Here is a 16,145-nt window from a genome sequence, read left to right as displayed (position 1 = left end):
GAGGTCCCGGCGGGCGGTTTCAGCGGCTGGCGGCCAGCGTGGTGAGATCGGAGTCGCGCGGCCCCTGGAGCGGGCGGTTTGCATTGCCTGAAGGAGCGGGCGCGCTGCAGCGTGCGCACCGATCGTGCGCTGCGGACCCGAGGCGGCGGGTCGACGTTGACTCGCCAGTCCCATGCGCGGCGCGCGCTGAGCGCTGCCGCAACAGTCGGCCTGGCTGCTGGGATGATCCCGGGCGGCGATGGCCACGGCGGGGGGGCGCCTGCGCGGCGCGCGCGAATCAGCGCGCGACCCGGCGTCTCGGGACGGCGCGTGGGAGTCGCGGAAAGTGGCTGCGCTGCGACCCGGCAGTGCGGCTGGTCAGAAGCGGCCTTCGCGGGCGCGGGCTGCTCTGAGATACGGTGCTGACGGCGCGGAGCGGCCTGGGAGCGGGCGCGCCTGGTCGCACTCGTTGACGTCGCGCTGCTGTCCCTGTCGCTCCCCTGCCGCATCCCTGGCCAGGATCGCGAGCTGAGCGTCCTGGTGATGCGCTCGCGGCCATTTGTCAGAGGCGTGGCTTGTCCAGCGCAAAGCAATTCTTCGCCAGCGCCAGTCCGGCGGCGCGGGACTCCAAAAGGTTGCGGACGCTCCCTCCCGCACCGAGGCTCGCGGGTGCCGCGCGATCCAAATTTAACAGGCGCGTCGCACAGATGCGTGGCCGGGGGTGTTCTGGCGGCCGGGTCGCATCGCAGCGCCTCGCAAGATCTCCCAGAGCGTCCCAGGCCCCCGGCGCCGCGTTATCACCATAGCTGTGAGCGGGCGTTGAGGCTGCGCTAACCTCTGCCCCCATGCACGACCCTCCACCTCTCCCGGCCTGAGACCGCCCATGCCCCTCGCCTGCAATAAGCAAGCCTCGCAAGCCCCATGGGCGCCCGTCCACGACGCCCGGCCCGCAGCGACGGCGGCCGGCGCTGGCTCCCGCCTCGCCCCCCTCCCCATGCCCGCCCGCGCATGCCCGTGGCACGCGGCCGGGGGCTCCCAGCGCGGCGGCTTAGCTGCCGGGCGCGCCTTGCCAAACTCCCATCTTTCATCACTCGCTGCTCCTGATGCGCCCGCCGGGTCTCGATCACAAACCACCCCCCCGTCCAAGGCACCTCTCCCGGGCCCACCACCGCATCGTCATCTCGTCCATCCTTGCTCAATCTCCAAACCCGCCGTGTATAAACCCTCCTTCACGCTGCAACCGCCCCGCCGGGTTCCAGTGTTCGATTAAGGTTGTGCCGCCACCTCGCCAGATGACCGTCCTCCTCCTCGAGTAGTAGCACCACCGAGCCCGCCTGTCCAACCAGCGCCTACTTGTACTCGCCTATACCCGCCTCTCTTCTCTCTCTTCCTTGTTTCAACCATCCAACAGTCGCACAGCAGCGCCTCTGGTATCATCTTGTCTCCCTCGAGTCGCACTCCTCCAGAATGACAGCCGTGATGGCACCCCAGCACAGCGGTTCATGGCAACGGCACATGGCGAGCATGAGCATGTCCGCTTCCTACGACTCCCAGTCCCGCCTGCACACTTCGCCCATGGCCAACATGCCCTCGTCGCAGGCCTACACCACCACCTCGGCCCAGCTCGACCACCAGCTGCCCTTCTTCCAGACCTGCGGCCCCCAGACCTCTGTGCCCGCCTACTCGACCTCGTTCGCCTACGAGCCGCTGGACTTCAACCAAAACTTCTACCAGCAGAACCCCCAGTCCTTCCCGCCCTCGTCCTTCCCGTCTGGCCTGCCGCAGACCAGCTATCCGCTGGACGGCAGAGGCCAGCCCATCAAGCCCGAGATGGGCTCGCCCGTCGAGCCCTACCAGCAGATGGGTGACCTGAACCTGAGCGGAGACGACTACCGCGTGGCCAGCTCCGGCGAGTCGGACAACGGCGGCGCCGGCGTCAATTTCAACACCGACGTCGACACCCTCATGAGAGCCATCCAAGCCAAGCAGAAGACCCCCGAGGAGCGCCTCCCCGCCCCCAAGGAGGTGAGTTGAGACGTCCACAAGCAGAGGCCGCCTTCAAGCTGATCCCTCCCCAAAGCAGCCCCCGAAGAAGTCCTCGGAGAAGGGTAAGAAGAGATATGAGTGCGACATGCCCGGCTGCAACAAGAGCTTCTACCAGAAGACCCATTTGGATATCCACCGGCGAGCACACACTGGCTTCAAGCCTTTCGTAGGCCCCCCGCACTCCCAAGACTTGAAGCCGGCCAGCACTGACCAGCGGCACAGGTCTGCAAGGAGCCGTCCTGCGGACAGAGATTCTCCCAGCTTGGCAACCTCAAGGTACGCTCTACCCAGCAGCCAGCACACTGAGCGGGCTCTAACGGGGCACAGACTCACGAGCGCCGCCACACGGGCGAGAGGCCGTACAACTGCGACATCTGCGGCAAGACTTTTGCCCAGCGCGGCAATGTGCGAGCTCACAAGATTGTCCACCAGCACGTCAAGCCCTTCACCTGCAAGCTCGAGGGCTGTGGCAAGCAATTCACGCAACTTGGAAACCTCAAGGTAAGCCAGAAACCGACGGCAGGATCTGCAGAGACTGACGCAGGGACCAGTCGCACCAGAACAAGTTCCACGCGCCCATGCTTCGCTACTTGACGGCCAAATTTGCACAAATCCGCGAGACAGACACAGTTCCTCCTCAGGACAGGGAGCTGTTCGAGTATTTTGCTTCTCTGTACAAGAACTCGAACAAGGGAATCAAGGGCCGAGGCAAAGACCGACGCATCTCCACCATCCCCTCCGCATCTTCTGGCAACAGCACCACTCCCCCGGCAGGAAGTGCGTCGTCTTCCTCGTCGACAACACCGGTCGCGTCGACAGCACCGCCATCTGCCTTGTCCACGCCCGTCAGCAGCACGGCCCCCATCGGATCGTATGGCGCTAGCAGCGCAGCCGTTGGGATGACGAGCCCGTACAGCACCGTTTCAACAGCCAGCGGGCGCTCTTACACCAGCGCTAGCACGGGAGCGGGAATCCCGCCGCCTGGGTCGGCGCGCTACAGCCACAGTGTCAGCAGCCGGAGTCCGTCGCTGAGCAGCGTCGACTCGGAGATGCATGGTCAGCAGCTCCACCAGCAGCACAGCCCTTACTCAGGCTACGGCGCCGCGGCGCCCGCGACAAACTACGGCCTACCCCCGCCGCAGCCCCACCACCAACAGCACGCACAAATCTCCCAACCGCATGTGCAGCTACCACCGCCTGGTCCGTACTTGCAACAGCAGCAGCAACAGCAGCAGCAACAACAACACCATCACCATCAGCAAGCACCCCATGGCTATAGCAATTTGATGTACTAGACGGTTGCGCTCTCCATCTAAAAACATCTTTCACGGCCGCACTATGGAATGAGCATGGCGAATTGGAAATGTCTTTGTTTTCAAACGAAACATATACGTCTGAGGAAATGAGCTTCGGCTCGCGCACATATACAGAAGCGTGCGCGGGAATCTGAAGCATCTCAAGCATGTGTCATGGCAATCTACTGCAACTATTACAGTAGTCAATGTCCACTTTCCCCTGTTCGGGGCTTGCAGGGTCAGCCATGTGTCCCTTTGGCCCAATATTGTCTTACGATGTTCATATTTCTATACGTCATCTCCTTGTTTCTTTTGTCAACGGTGGCCAGCTCTCTTTTTCATGTCACTTGTTCTGTAATTTCTCCTTTCGGTTCTCGTGGGGGCGTTGACTACGGCGGTTGGCTGTTTTCTTACCAGTTCGGCGTTAGCGCGCTCTGTATTCTGGGTCTGATTACCCGCTTGCCTGCTTTTGGCTTTTCTTTACCACCTTCATCTTTCGGACCTCACCTATTGTATGACTATTCCCTACGACAATGTTGCTTTCCGGTTTTTCTCTGTTTCTTTTGTTGTCCTTCTGTTTCTGTTTTCGGTGCGTTGCTCGAACGCGGATACCCCCCTATGCTTCATACTTGGTCCTACAAGTCCTCTTGCCCGCAAACTACAGTATCATTAGCCCATCCAGATCTCAAGTCAAATTGGGAAAGGGCTTTCAGGCCTCTCTCCTCTCCTCACCCATTCATGTATCACGTTCCACGACGCTTCTGCCGAGCAGGACCACCAGTCCTACACGAAGCCGAAAGACGAAAAAGTTGTCGAAACCACCTAGTTTTAGCTATGTCTCATTGTTTCCAAATTTCGTCTTTTCTGTTCCCTACCAGCATCGATTGTCCGCTCCTTTTTCCCTCTACAACAGTGGCTTTTAGATTACAAAGCGAGCTCACGCTCAACCGCCAGCACCATTAGCTCCATATGGCCTTAGCGTCACAGCATGTCGTCCCAGAACGACAACTATTAGCCATCTTACCGAGACAAATATATATCGATCAAGGGATCTTCTATGTCCAATTCTTCTACTCAAGCTTTGAACAATGTGTGTGTCTGCGTGTCGTGTGTCTTGCTTCTTCACAAGAAGCCCCCCTCCTCCCCTGTGTTCCTGCGCCGTCTCCACGGCACTACTCTCTGGGGGAGTCTTTGCTTTTCCGCGCCACGAGCTGCACCGCGAATACCGATGACCAAGGTCAAGAGCAGCAGCCGTTCCGAGGGGGCGTCTACAGATTCTGTATCACCCCTGCCGCTTCCCTGCGGTTCCCTGCTGTTGATTGCTGCGCCTCCCCTCCATCCGCCTCACTCCTCGCCTTATGGTCCACCACCGTCGCCGCCGCCACCACCACAACCCACCACCATCATGTGAAGATCATCATCTTCCCTCACGTCGGGCCCCCAACGGCCAGTGCAACGGGAAAGCAGCCGCCGTTGGCATGCGTTTCGACACGTGTCTGTTAGAGTGCATTAATGATCTGTCACTTCAGGTCTGGACGTCTACGCCGCTTCGCGTGGCGGCCCAAAACAAAATGAAAAATAGAAGCGATCAGCCAGCCCACAAGGTAACCTTCGGTGCCCTTGATGGCCCCTTCGGTTTCTGTGACAGTCAGGGTGGTGGAGCACAAAAGAAAAATAAAGGGTTCGGCGGCTCGGGAAGGAGGCAGTTGGGAGAATGCAGCCCGACGGATCAACGCCCCTTGGTTCCATCGCATGTAATTAATGTGCAGCTTTATGGTTCTATACTTGACAATGCACGGCACTGTGACGGAGCTATAACGATTGAAGAGAGAAGGACAATCAGTAACAATTGCGTACGCACTGTGGAGCAACGCCCATGAGCCTTGCATCATAAGAGTGAGCAGTAGCTTTACCGTGATAGAGGCAGTGGTGTGTGCCACATGTGTCCGACCCCCTTTCTAAGTATATCATACGTTACATTAGGCAAAGAGCCACCGTTGCCTCGCTCACATGGCTTGGTTGCCTTCCCGTCGTTTCTGATTCTCATCCTCTCCTTCCCAAACCCCTCCCGTCACTCATTGAGAAAGAGAGGACAGATAATAGCGAGAATGGAGATCAGCCCATCGACGGCGATGCTGTCGTCTCCAAAGAAAGTAGGGCCCCAAACGCCCTCGGAGTGGAGGGTGGCAAAAAGTGAAAGGCAATCTCGGGACCCGTAGGGCCGGGCCGAGCGAGGCGAGCCTCAAAGCCTTGCTAAGAGGAATCGCATGACGTCTCTACGCGTGCATGAAAGTCCCCATGCGCCGTATCTTCAGCTTTGAGCCTTCTTCGGAGTTGAGGCGCAAAAGGCTCCAGCCTTGTCTGTCAGGGCTGGTAGCCTGAAGAAGTGTGTAGCCCATACCATCGACTGCGCCAAAACGATGCCAAACAAGACAGTTTTGATTATAAATGGCCCATTAGATCACATTGAGCTTTATTGACTCTAAATACGTAAGTCGTTGATCAATAGAAGACTCTAGAGAAGTTGAAAAACTCAAGTGTATGTTGCCACCCACAAGGCTCAGTTAGCCCCACTCACACGTCGCGTAAAGTCAGGCAACAGCGAAGAAACAGCAGGGGTCGCGCTTCGCTGGCTTCGACAGGAACAAACACAGAGGAGGCTGAACAAGGAAGGTGGTAAAAAGCATTAGCTGGTTACGACGATCGCGTGCTTTCCCCGGCATATACGAAGTTCTTCAGCGGGGAAAGGGAGAAACATGTGGTTCCTGGAAGCGCGCGCGATCATGTCCCGGCTCCACCAACACAGCCCAACAACAGTGAGGCTGAGAGAGAGAGAGAGCGGAGCCGCAGGCGTCGGCGGGGCGTCGTGGGGCAGAGTGGTAAAAACCGGTGAGCTGAGCACATGACGGCGGGGAGAAGGGGGACAAGTCAGTCACAGTCGCACCGAACCAGTCTTTGCTCCCTTCCATAGCTGGGGCCTCCCATCCTCCTCATCCTCCTCTTCCTCCTCCTTCCCTTCTCCACACAGCAGCCAGCCGTGTACGTACCTACTCTTGCGAGCACGAGGTCGGGGCTTGCTGCACGGCGTCTGCCACGCGGACTCCGCCACGAGGACCGATGCGAAACCGGGAAGAGAGGGAGGAGGTGCGGAGAGACAGCAGACGCCAACACTCAACGTCAACGCCCAAGTTTCACACTTCCCATGTCGTGCAGGGCGCGTGGGAGAAGGACTGGAAAGAAATACTGAGGGGAGGCTGATTGGGTAGGCTTCGACTTGTAATGAACGCCGCCTCTCTCTCCTACATACGCCTCACTATCCTCCCTCTCGAGAGAAGGAGAGAAGATCTTGACGACGTGGCCGAATAGCTGTGGCTCGGACCGGGAGCATCCCACTTTGACCGGTTGGTGTGTGTATGTATGCTGAGATGCATATTCGCCTTTGTCCGACCGAAATCCATGTCAGTGAGGTTTGCCACATCACAGCACAGCCTTCCTCCCCCCCTCCTTCCAGGGCGGGGTCTCTCATCATAGTGGGGTCGTCCCGGAGGAAAAGTCCAGGATCCCTCCGCTTCTCCGAGCTATGATCAGGCCCTCTCTTTCTCCTGGGGGGTGACTCACCGTAGATTATTCCCGAGATTACTGCTGGAGAGGCATTTGGTGTAATTGTTGCCGGCGGCGAGCTGCTCATTGCAAGCAAACACCATGCTCCCTCGAGTGTGTGTTCCAGCTGTGGTGCACACATTCCACGGAAGCTATGTATGCATGGATCCACTTGCGCGTCTCGCTCCCATCATTATTCTGGGGTAATACTTGGGCAGCCAGCGGTCAACGCTTAATCTCGGGAACCCGATGGCCGCCGTCAGCTCAGGCATGATGGTCAGCGTGTGTCTATAAACGGCGCATCACACTTACGCTATGACGGCCGGCTATCAAAAAAGCGTACACTTCTACATTATCCATGATGCACCACGCAAGTAAGCGGTCAGCGTCAATCTAACAGAATTCCCGCCAGAAAATGAACCTGACCGAGGTCGGAAAACGGTAGCCAGCTCACCGCTATCCCCTCCAGAGCCTTGGTACAGAGACGTGTCTCCCCGTGTACTACGGGTCTCTATGAGCACTTCGGGACCAGGAAATTGGCCCGAATTTCGGCCCAGCCCGAGCTCCGAAGATCAAGAACCGGGCCCAGCAATACGTATGCTCGCTGGCAGCAGTGGCAACAGCCCTGCCCATGGCTCAATGCGCTAGAAACGCCTGTCCGGCGCCTCACTCCCGACGAGGTGGTTCGATTCCACCATGCACGCGGGGCTGAGAGAGAAATCGAACGCGTTTCTGTGGACATGTGGCGACGAGGCAGCGCGGTACGCGCGCGTCGTTGGCACCTGGGATCTGCCTGCTTGACGACCGAGTGCCTGGTCCCTGTATGGCATTGAAGGTCCCAGGGCACAGCAATGCCCGTACCCACTTTTTCGAGAATGCCACGATCCCGGCTTCTGGCGGCGGCTGTACTATGTACTGTTGTCTGCTGGCTCAAGGGGTGGGGTGGTACTCTCGTTCTGCAGGATACGTCGTCGTCTGCAAAGCTCGACCCAGTCTGAAACATCCGGATGCCTGGAAAGGACATGATGGGCTGCAGGCTGCAGCAAACAGGGCCGTCAGGCCACCAGAGCAGCATGCAGTGCGGTTGATGTGCGAGCTGCTGTGCACGCCGAACCGTGATGCATGACACCGAGAGCTTCGCGGGCACGGCAGCAGCAGCGCTGCACGCGCAAGACGACAACCGGTCGTTAGGGCGCTGGATCCGGCCCGGCGGTTGCAGATGTCGCTTTCGTATTGCACGGCAGCCAAAGGGGGACGGTGACACAGCACGCTTACCGCGCACCCCGCTCGGAGCGCCAAAGACCCAGTATCCAGGTTTGGGGATGGAGATAGCAGCCAATACCGGGCGTAAACGGGTAAATGGGACCTGGCCAAGTCCCCCACAGGCTGTCCAGGTGTCACCACAGGCTTTTCCCATGCAGCTCTCCAGCGCCAGCGGCATCACAAAAAGCGGGCAGAGCATGGTGCTGACTGTAGCGAAGGGGTCTGGCCGGTGGTGGGTCGTCGTCCTGCCTTGCTCGCTGCGTAGCGTCGCGGCTAGCTCTTCCAACGCCCATTCTGTCGGATTTGGCGTTGGCGCCCTCGGCTTCTTTTTCTGCGACGCGTGCTCACTGACGGGCAGCGAGAGAGGCTTGCCGCAGGCCGACGATAGCGCTCGTCCTGAGCCAGTCGTGTGCGCTGGCCGTGTCATGCGGAACCTCAGCACCGGGACTGCAGATTAAGTTTTCCTGGGCAGATCGTATAGCTTGGGCTTCCCTGTCGAATCTGGCGCAGTTGCACTGGCGCCGGGCCAATGGCGGGCCAGCGTGGCGCCAAGCGGTGAGTTCTTCATCCGCGTGTACCAGCTCTTTCCGGAGGACGGCCTTGGGGGTCAAAAGGCAGGCATCGCGCGCGCCCGAATTCTTTGTCCGTTTGTCGCATCTCAATCAAAGCCTCATGTGCATGTCGCTCCGACTGATGTCAGTCCCACGGAGCAACCTCCTGGATGAGTTAGTGACGGGCACATCGTGACTTCACAGCCCCGGCACAGCGGCTAACGGCATGCGGCGAACGGACGACAGGCCCGGCGGGAGGAACATCGAGAAGGCAACTACCTTGTGGTACGGCATGAAAGGCAGGCCGCCAAGGTTGCCAGGTTGCTGCGAAGACGGTGCGTACGCACATCATTTCTGGCGGAAATGGAGGAGGAAGGGTGCCGTCGCGGGCAAGCCTCACTGCGCGCCCTGCCACCGTCACTGGCAGCACCTAGCCTCGACGATCGCTGCGGAACATGGAGTCGCCTCATCTTTGAAGTCTTGCTGCTTGCGGTGGCGGGGACGATCGCACGGCGGAAGGATAGTCCGTAGCACAGAAGTGGCGGCGGCGAGACGGAAGCGAGTGAGCAGACATGGGGGCGGGAGCTGTGGGAGAGCGGAGGGCGGAGGTTCGGGTTACGCCCGGTGTGACAAGGCCGAGCCCGATCGCCGATACCGAGCTATTGTACCTAATATTGCGCACTGGGTTCCTCCTGGCCATGACAGGTGTTGGTGAGCAGCGCGCGAAAGAGGACGAAGTGCGTGGGGATGCCCTGCATTTGCAGGACGCGACAGTTAAGAAGCAGCGGGGCAGAGAGGCCCCACGGACAGCTGTTGCGCTCTCCAGATGCCAGGCAGCCAGACGCGCCCCTTATCTTATCTAGATCTGGCAAGTGCGTCGTCATCTCCCTGCCGGCGCCGAGTGCGCAGCGAGCTCTCCGCCAGATCATTCGTGGAGCTCCATGTCCACCACGCCAGCGAGCGCCGTTGTCGCAGACTAGAAAAGGGGAGCTCTTGGCTCGCGGCGGAGACGGCTTGGACAGCTCATCAATGCTTCATTTCTCTCCGACTTCGCCGTGGGTTGTTACGTCACGTGGAGCCAGCTGCGCAGCTCAGGCCCAGCTGCTTATTTGGACGTGGGAAATCAGGCACCGGTGCAGGGCGGCAGCGGCGCGGCGGAGGCGCCCGCCTGGAGCCCCGCGACGGCTGGCGACGACTCGCGGCGCAGGGTCTCTTTAACAGAATCATGCGATTTGCACAAGAGAACCTGCCCATCCGACAATGGTGGTCAGCCCATCCGAGAGCCCACGGAATGATGGCTGCCGCGAGCCCGTGCTAAGCCTGTAATAGCGTTAGCCCGTGTGTGCCTGAGCCAATCACCGCAGGGCCACGCAGGGTCTCGTCGCGCTCGCAGCAAGCTTGAAAAAAACGGCCTCCTGCAATGTTCAGATGTGGGAGTCTGGTTTAATTCGGCCGTCTAATCATCTCCACCGCCCGAGCCTTCCGGTCTCGCTTCTCCACCTACAAAACGCCGCCTCCTGCCGCCCAGCCTCAACAAGCCTGTCCTTATCTGATCGCGCATTCGCCGTCCTGGCTCTCAAGGAACCGCCATCAAGCTCCGCGCCCTAAGCCCCTTTCACCGTTGCGCTGCGCCATTGCGAAGCCCAACCACCACCACCGCAACTCTCAAACACCGGCGCGACGTCGCCACCACTCTGAGCCATGGACGTCGTGCTCGAAGCTTTCGACACCTACCTGTTCGACTACATCTACGCCTTCGCCGCGCCCTCACCCGCCGCGAACCTGGGAAAGGCCGCCGCCGTCGCCAATGCCTCATACGCCGCCATCCCGGAGATGCCCTCGCTCGCCAATGCGTGGAAATTCGAGCCTGCGAGCCAGTATCTCTCGTTTCCGCCCACTGAGTACGCGTGGATGAGCAGCTTGGCGCGCGACAACATGTACCGCCAGGCCGTTTCGCTATTCCTCATCACCTGGTACGCGCCCTGCCCCAATTGAATGCGCCGAGTCGCAGCGCTGATAGAATTTATGCAGGATCTTCGGCCTGGTCGTCTACTTCTTGTGCGCGACCTTCTCCTACGTCTTCGTCTTCGACAAGGCCACTTTCGCCCACCCGAAATACCTCAAGAACCAGATCTCGCTCGAGATCGCCCAGACAATGCGCGCCATGCCCATCATGAGCATCTTCACCACTCCTTTCTTCGTCGCCGAGGTTCGTGGCTTCAGCAAGATGTACGATGCTACTTCGGACGGCCCTGGAACCTGGTACGACATCATCCAGTTCCCATTCTTCATCATCTTCACCGACTTCTGCATCTACTGGATCCACCGCTGGCTTCACCACCCCAAGGTCTACAAGCACCTCCACAAGCCGCACCACAAGTGGATCATGCCCTCTCCGTTCGCGAGCCACGCCTTCCACCCGCTCGACGGCTTCGCCCAGTCTCTGCCCTACCACGTCTTCCCCTTCATCTTCCCGCTCCAGAAGTTCGCCTACGTCGCGCTCTTCGCCTTCGTCAACATCTGGACCGTCATGATCCACGATGGTGAATACATTGCCGAGAGCCCCGTCATCAACGGCGCGGCTTGCCACACGATGCACCAGTAAGTTTACCCCCCCTCTTGCAACCAAGCGACGTGCCTGACCAATTATCCACAGCCTGTACTTCAACTACAACTACGGCCAGTACACCACCCTCTGGGACCGTCTCGGCGGATCGTACCGCAAGCCCAACGACGAGCTGTTCCGCAAAGAGCTCAAGATGGCACAGTCGGAGTGGGAGAAGCAGAGCAAGGAGATGGAGCGCATCGTCAAGGAAGTCGAGGGCGAGGACGATCGCACTTACGACCCGGACCCGGCCGTGTCCAAGAAGCAACAGTAAGCGGGCTCCGCCGCACCCCGGCTCGAAACGGGCGTCTTGGCGAGCGCAAAGTCACAATGCGCCCTCGCCGCCGCCTGCTGAGCCGGGCCCAATACCGCTTTCCCTTTCTACGTTTGCCACGCGCCCACCGCCCCAGATTCTGCATCGACAATTATACCTTGTAATTTTTACGACTTTTCCATGGGGGGTTCACGACTTATGACATTTCTGCTGAGAATTTTGGTTTTGAGTCGGCTCTCAAACGCGCGCGGGCAGAGTCATGGGGAAAGCAATTTCGAGAGCTTTTCCGCCGAGTAGTCTGCTTGGCGGATGTGGCTCACGGAGAGGATCACATCATTTCTGATGCGAGCTCCTCTCCCAATGTACCTTACCTTTCTGCTTCCTATCCACAGCCATTGACTTGGTCCGGGGATAGGAGAGGAAGATGCATGCAAACGAATGGTGCTCACAAAGTATCATTCGTGAAGCCGAGTCCAGGCATGGACCGCGGCTTCTTATTTCCGGTTTGGCTAAACCATTAGGGAACAGGATAAAAGGGAAAAAGGTCAGCGATGGGGCAGAGAGCATAGTCTTGTGCTCCCCTCCATGTCAGCTGCTAATTGTCACAATTAACAACACAATTGGGAAAAAAACAGAAGCAAAAAAATACAAAAAAACAACCGTCCACCTCCTTCCCCACCGTCTTATCATTCTTCTTATGAGAAGATGTGGTTTGGGTAGTCGATGCAAAAAGAGAAAAGAAAGTGGCGGTTCCATCCCTTTCCCTCACACACAATACCTCGACTTCGGTTCGTTTCTAATTCATGCCGCCACCACTTTTTTGTACCATTCCTCCAGGCGAACGGATGTATATAATTATTACTTAATTCCTCCTTTTAATACCCTGGCGATCAATGCATGGAACGAGAAGACAATTGTTTGACACATCACTTCTATCTTCAGAATAATTGCGTGACTTCCTTTCGTTTATTTTCATGGATGTGAAATTTTGTTAGACCTATACAAATGCCTCATAGCAACAGCGGTGTGCTGTTCGTCCCACCTACCCACCCACCCACACACCCACACAACATCATCGACATCGACATCATCATCATCATCATCACAAATCCTTTTTTGCCCCCCATTGCCCCCCGGCGGGGGCTCGACCACCCTCCTTCCTTTCTTCCTCTTCCCTTTGCTTCCCCGCAACAGAAGAACCAAACAAAAGCCCCCCCCTCGCCAAGGAAACTAGCCGACCGCGGTACCGCGGTACCGGAACCGTCTGAAACCCATCCATCTGCTCTTCTCGCGTATCTCGTCTTTTGGTATATGGAAGAGAACAAAAAAAGAAAGCTTCAAGACTGTCTGCCTCGGAGCTCTCCCACTGCCCAAATTTAATTCGCCAGCAGCTCGTCTTTCCCAAAGGGAGAAGAAAAAAAACAAACAAAGAAAAGGCCGGGGGTTGATGGCCGCCAAAGAAAACGCCCATACGCGCATGCTCTTCTTCTACCTCCCCTCACCTTCCGCTTCCCCCTACTCTTCCGAGCGGCGCGCGCGTAGTGAAACGGATTCCAAAGCAGAGGCAAGTAATTGAGGTCTCATAATCCCATTAAAAGCCCAAATTCCCCTAATGAAGTCCCAAAAACCCTTATTTTTCTCCTTGTCCTGGTGCGAAGGAAAAAAGAAAAAAAAAACGCTTTCTCCCACGAGGTATCAAACCCTAGCAAAGAACACCACGCTGTGCTGTGCATCCGAGAAGCGGAAGATGATATAGAAGCGAGAAGATACATGGACAGCATTATCTCCTTCCATGGCCCATCTGAAAGGGCAACGACCCTTGCGCTCGCATTGCCATATTCTTGAATGGTCAAAAGTTGAGCGTCTCGGGAGGGAGTCTAAGACAATGTGTGTGCTGAAAACGGGGGAGGGCCGTGGTCAGCGGGTACGGTTGGAGTTGTACCATTGCTGACTCGTATCGTAGTAGTTGTGGTTCTGGGGGGTGCTGTAGTTTCCGTTCACCGAATGCCTAGGCCTAGAAGCCATTGGAGGGCCTAGTGAACTCGGTGGACGATTAGCACTCTGTTCATGACGGTAATGTGAAGGGGTCACCGGAGCCGGCGGGTGGGAAGGGTACGCATTATGACCCATGGAAGGCGGACGGAAACGGTCTGGAAGACTATTGGGCGTACTGTAGGCGCTGTTCGTTCTCTTCGCTGGACGAGGTGGTTCGTCATCATCGCTCAAAGTCAAGTCAATGACCATCTCTTGCTTGCGCTTCCCACGGTTGCTGCCCGGGACGGCCGAAGCCGTCGACGGCTCGCGAGACGAAACTGGCGGTGTGTTGACATTGTGCAGCGGCGTCATAGACTCCTCCTTCTTCATGACTGGTGGAGCGATCTCCACGAGGTCATCATCGCTATCGTCCGCCTGAGCCTTGATTCCGTTAAGCTCGCTCTTGGGCGTCGCGTGCTCGGCTTTCATCTTATCCGCGGTACCTGGCGACCAGGTGCCGTCCGGATAGATCCTGGCTTGATCAGTTGACGACGATGTCTTGGCAAGGATATCTTGCATGTATCTGAGGCTGATCAGTGATGATCCAATCTCGTATCGAACGGAGCCAAATACCTGTCCACCGCGAGCGCCTCGTAGCTGATCGTCTTGCTGCAGATCGGGCAGATCCACGTAGGCGCTTGTTCCTGCAACTGCAGAAACGAGGTGGCATCGAAGCATTCATTGTGCGAACAAACAGTGGAGCGGCACGGCACCGATATACGGATGCCGGCAACGGGATCTCTGAGTGAGACAACTTGAGACTCAATCACAATATCCGGATCCTGGGCCCGTGCCCGCACTGCAAATATATGTCAGGACAGGTTAGTTTGAAACTGGGGATGAAACGTACTTTCGTCCATGACCTTATCCTTGCTGAAAACGCGGTTGATGCGTCCTGCGAGTTCGGCAACCGAGTGCTTCCGGACGAGGTAGACGACCATGTGGAACTTCTGTACGCGGTCAATGATAACATAACGTTAGGGAGAGGGGATGAATGGGAAAGCCTGTCTTGATGGCAATGCTTCGTGCCTGAGATAGATTTACCCTTTCACTACTTGCCTTCTGCGTCAACGCGTATGTGATCTGGACGTTGTTGTTGTAGCCCGGGAGCTTGCGTATGAAATCCGTAATGTCTGCTGGCCGTGTGGAGCCGGGCTTGTTCTTGAGACCCTTGAAGTTTGACCTGACCTCATCGCCGTTGATCCTCACCTCCAACTGGTGTGGGAAAGCAATATCCGCGGCTGCGTAGGGGGCGAGAACCGGATCGGCGGCGGAGAACAACATGGCGCGCATGGAGCTACTCGACTTCATCCTATCCACAACATCTGCCGGCAGCTGGACCGAGATTGTTGTGCTAGTCCGGTTATTGGGCAGGACTTCAGCCCCTAGATTAGTATCAGAGGGCGTTGAGCAAACATTGGAAGCATGCAGCCTCACCTTGGAGCTCAACTGTTGGAGCCAAGGCCTCCTCTACATCGTAGAATGGGCTCTGTTTGAACGAGAAGCGGGCTGTGTACTGCTCAGTATGCTCCACGGGTGAATTGTCCTAGTGTACGTACGCTGGTAACGAGGGCGCGACGGAAGGTTCATGGCTGGTGCCGGGCGATAATTGTTTTGCATGGTTGCCGGGTTGATGGGTGATACGGAGTCGGGGTAGTCGGGCAGCTGGGGTGGATGAGGCGTGGCGGGGGGTGTTGCGCCGTGGTTGGCGATGCGATAGCGAAGTCGAGCGACACCGTTCGCGTCGCCACGGTGGACGAGAGTATTCAGGTCTGCATAGCAGATAAACGAGTCAGCGCGATTCGCATGTGCAAAGGCTCGGCTGTGGTGGAGGGAAGATCTCACGCTGAATGATGCGTTCCTGTAGCACGGCCTTGACGCCGGAGACGGGCAGCTCTTCTGACCTGCATATTTCCTTCAAGTCATTGTTTATCAGGTTCTTGAGGCGTGGGTGGAGGGAGTTGGCTTGCAACTGGAGCGACTGTCCAGAGGCCATGGCGGCGCAGCGCGGCGCGGGCAAGGTACGAGGGTGGAGGGGAAGCGAGAAGGCGAAGTACAGTCGAGGCTACGGACCGAGACGCGGTCGTGGTGCGGAGGCAGCACAGGCGAGGGGTCTGGGGTTGCGCGGACGCGGAAGGAAGAGGAGAGGTCGGGGCATGCTGAGGCGCGCGAGCTGGTGTTGAAGGGCAGACGTCGTAGTTGCCCGTTCGGTTCACTGGTTCACGTCCGGCCGCCTTCCGCGTCTGGTCGCGCCTTTCGCGGCCTCGCAGCTCTGCAGCAGAAATCTACACTATTCTCCGACTCCATCGCGCACTGCGCTCTCAGCCTACGCGCCGTCGAACGCGCAGCTTGTTTCGCGGCACGGGTACTTGCGGCCGGCGGCTCGGAGGCCAACGCGGGCACCGCAAGCCAGGGCGCCAAGCCTGATGTAAAATCTGGCCGCGCCGCCCTCACCGCCCGGCGCAGCCTACCGGAATCACTCCGCCTGCCGCCACCAA

The 16,145-nt window shown here is 58.0% G+C and overlaps 3 protein-coding genes across 3 annotated transcripts; 2 read left to right on the top strand and 1 right to left on the bottom strand.

Moving 5' to 3' along the window:
• Nucleotides 1–1,554: 1,554 nt before the first annotated feature.
• On the top strand, nt 1,555–3,320 carry LTHEOB_223 (Zinc finger C2H2-type protein; the record flags this gene model as incomplete). The annotated part of the gene is made up of 5 exons (XM_035511019.1): nt 1,555–2,004; nt 2,060–2,191; nt 2,248–2,301; nt 2,353–2,526; nt 2,577–3,320. 5 exons carry the CDS (start codon nt 1,555–1,557, stop codon nt 3,318–3,320), a joined length of 1,554 nt encoding a protein of 517 aa, XP_035372225.1.
• Nucleotides 3,321–10,435: 7,115 nt separating this feature from the next.
• Nucleotides 10,436–11,613, top strand: LTHEOB_222 (Fatty acid hydroxylase; the record flags this gene model as incomplete). The annotated part of the gene is made up of 3 exons (XM_035511008.1): nt 10,436–10,707; nt 10,766–11,335; nt 11,391–11,613. 3 exons carry the CDS (start codon nt 10,436–10,438, stop codon nt 11,611–11,613), a joined length of 1,065 nt encoding a protein of 354 aa, XP_035372224.1.
• A 1,917-nt stretch (nt 11,614–13,530) lies between these two features.
• On the bottom strand, nt 13,531–15,643 carry LTHEOB_221 (DNA-binding SAP; the record flags this gene model as incomplete). Its single annotated transcript, XM_035510997.1, has 8 exons — nt 13,531–13,646; nt 13,785–14,170; nt 14,221–14,446; nt 14,498–14,597; nt 14,692–15,032; nt 15,085–15,156; nt 15,207–15,419; nt 15,493–15,643. The coding sequence occupies 8 exons, from the start codon at nt 15,641–15,643 to the stop codon at nt 13,531–13,533; spliced, it is 1,605 nt and encodes a 534-aa protein (XP_035372223.1).
• Nucleotides 15,644–16,145: the final 502 nt, after the last annotated feature.

This window comes from Lasiodiplodia theobromae (genome assembly GCF_012971845.1).
Source record: "Lasiodiplodia theobromae strain AM2As chromosome Unknown scaffold_1, whole genome shotgun sequence".
NCBI classification, from domain to species: Eukaryota; Fungi; Ascomycota; class Dothideomycetes; order Botryosphaeriales; family Botryosphaeriaceae; genus Lasiodiplodia; species Lasiodiplodia theobromae.
Note: the sequence above shows the minus strand (reverse complement) of the source record. Positions and strands in the feature narration are given on the sequence as shown.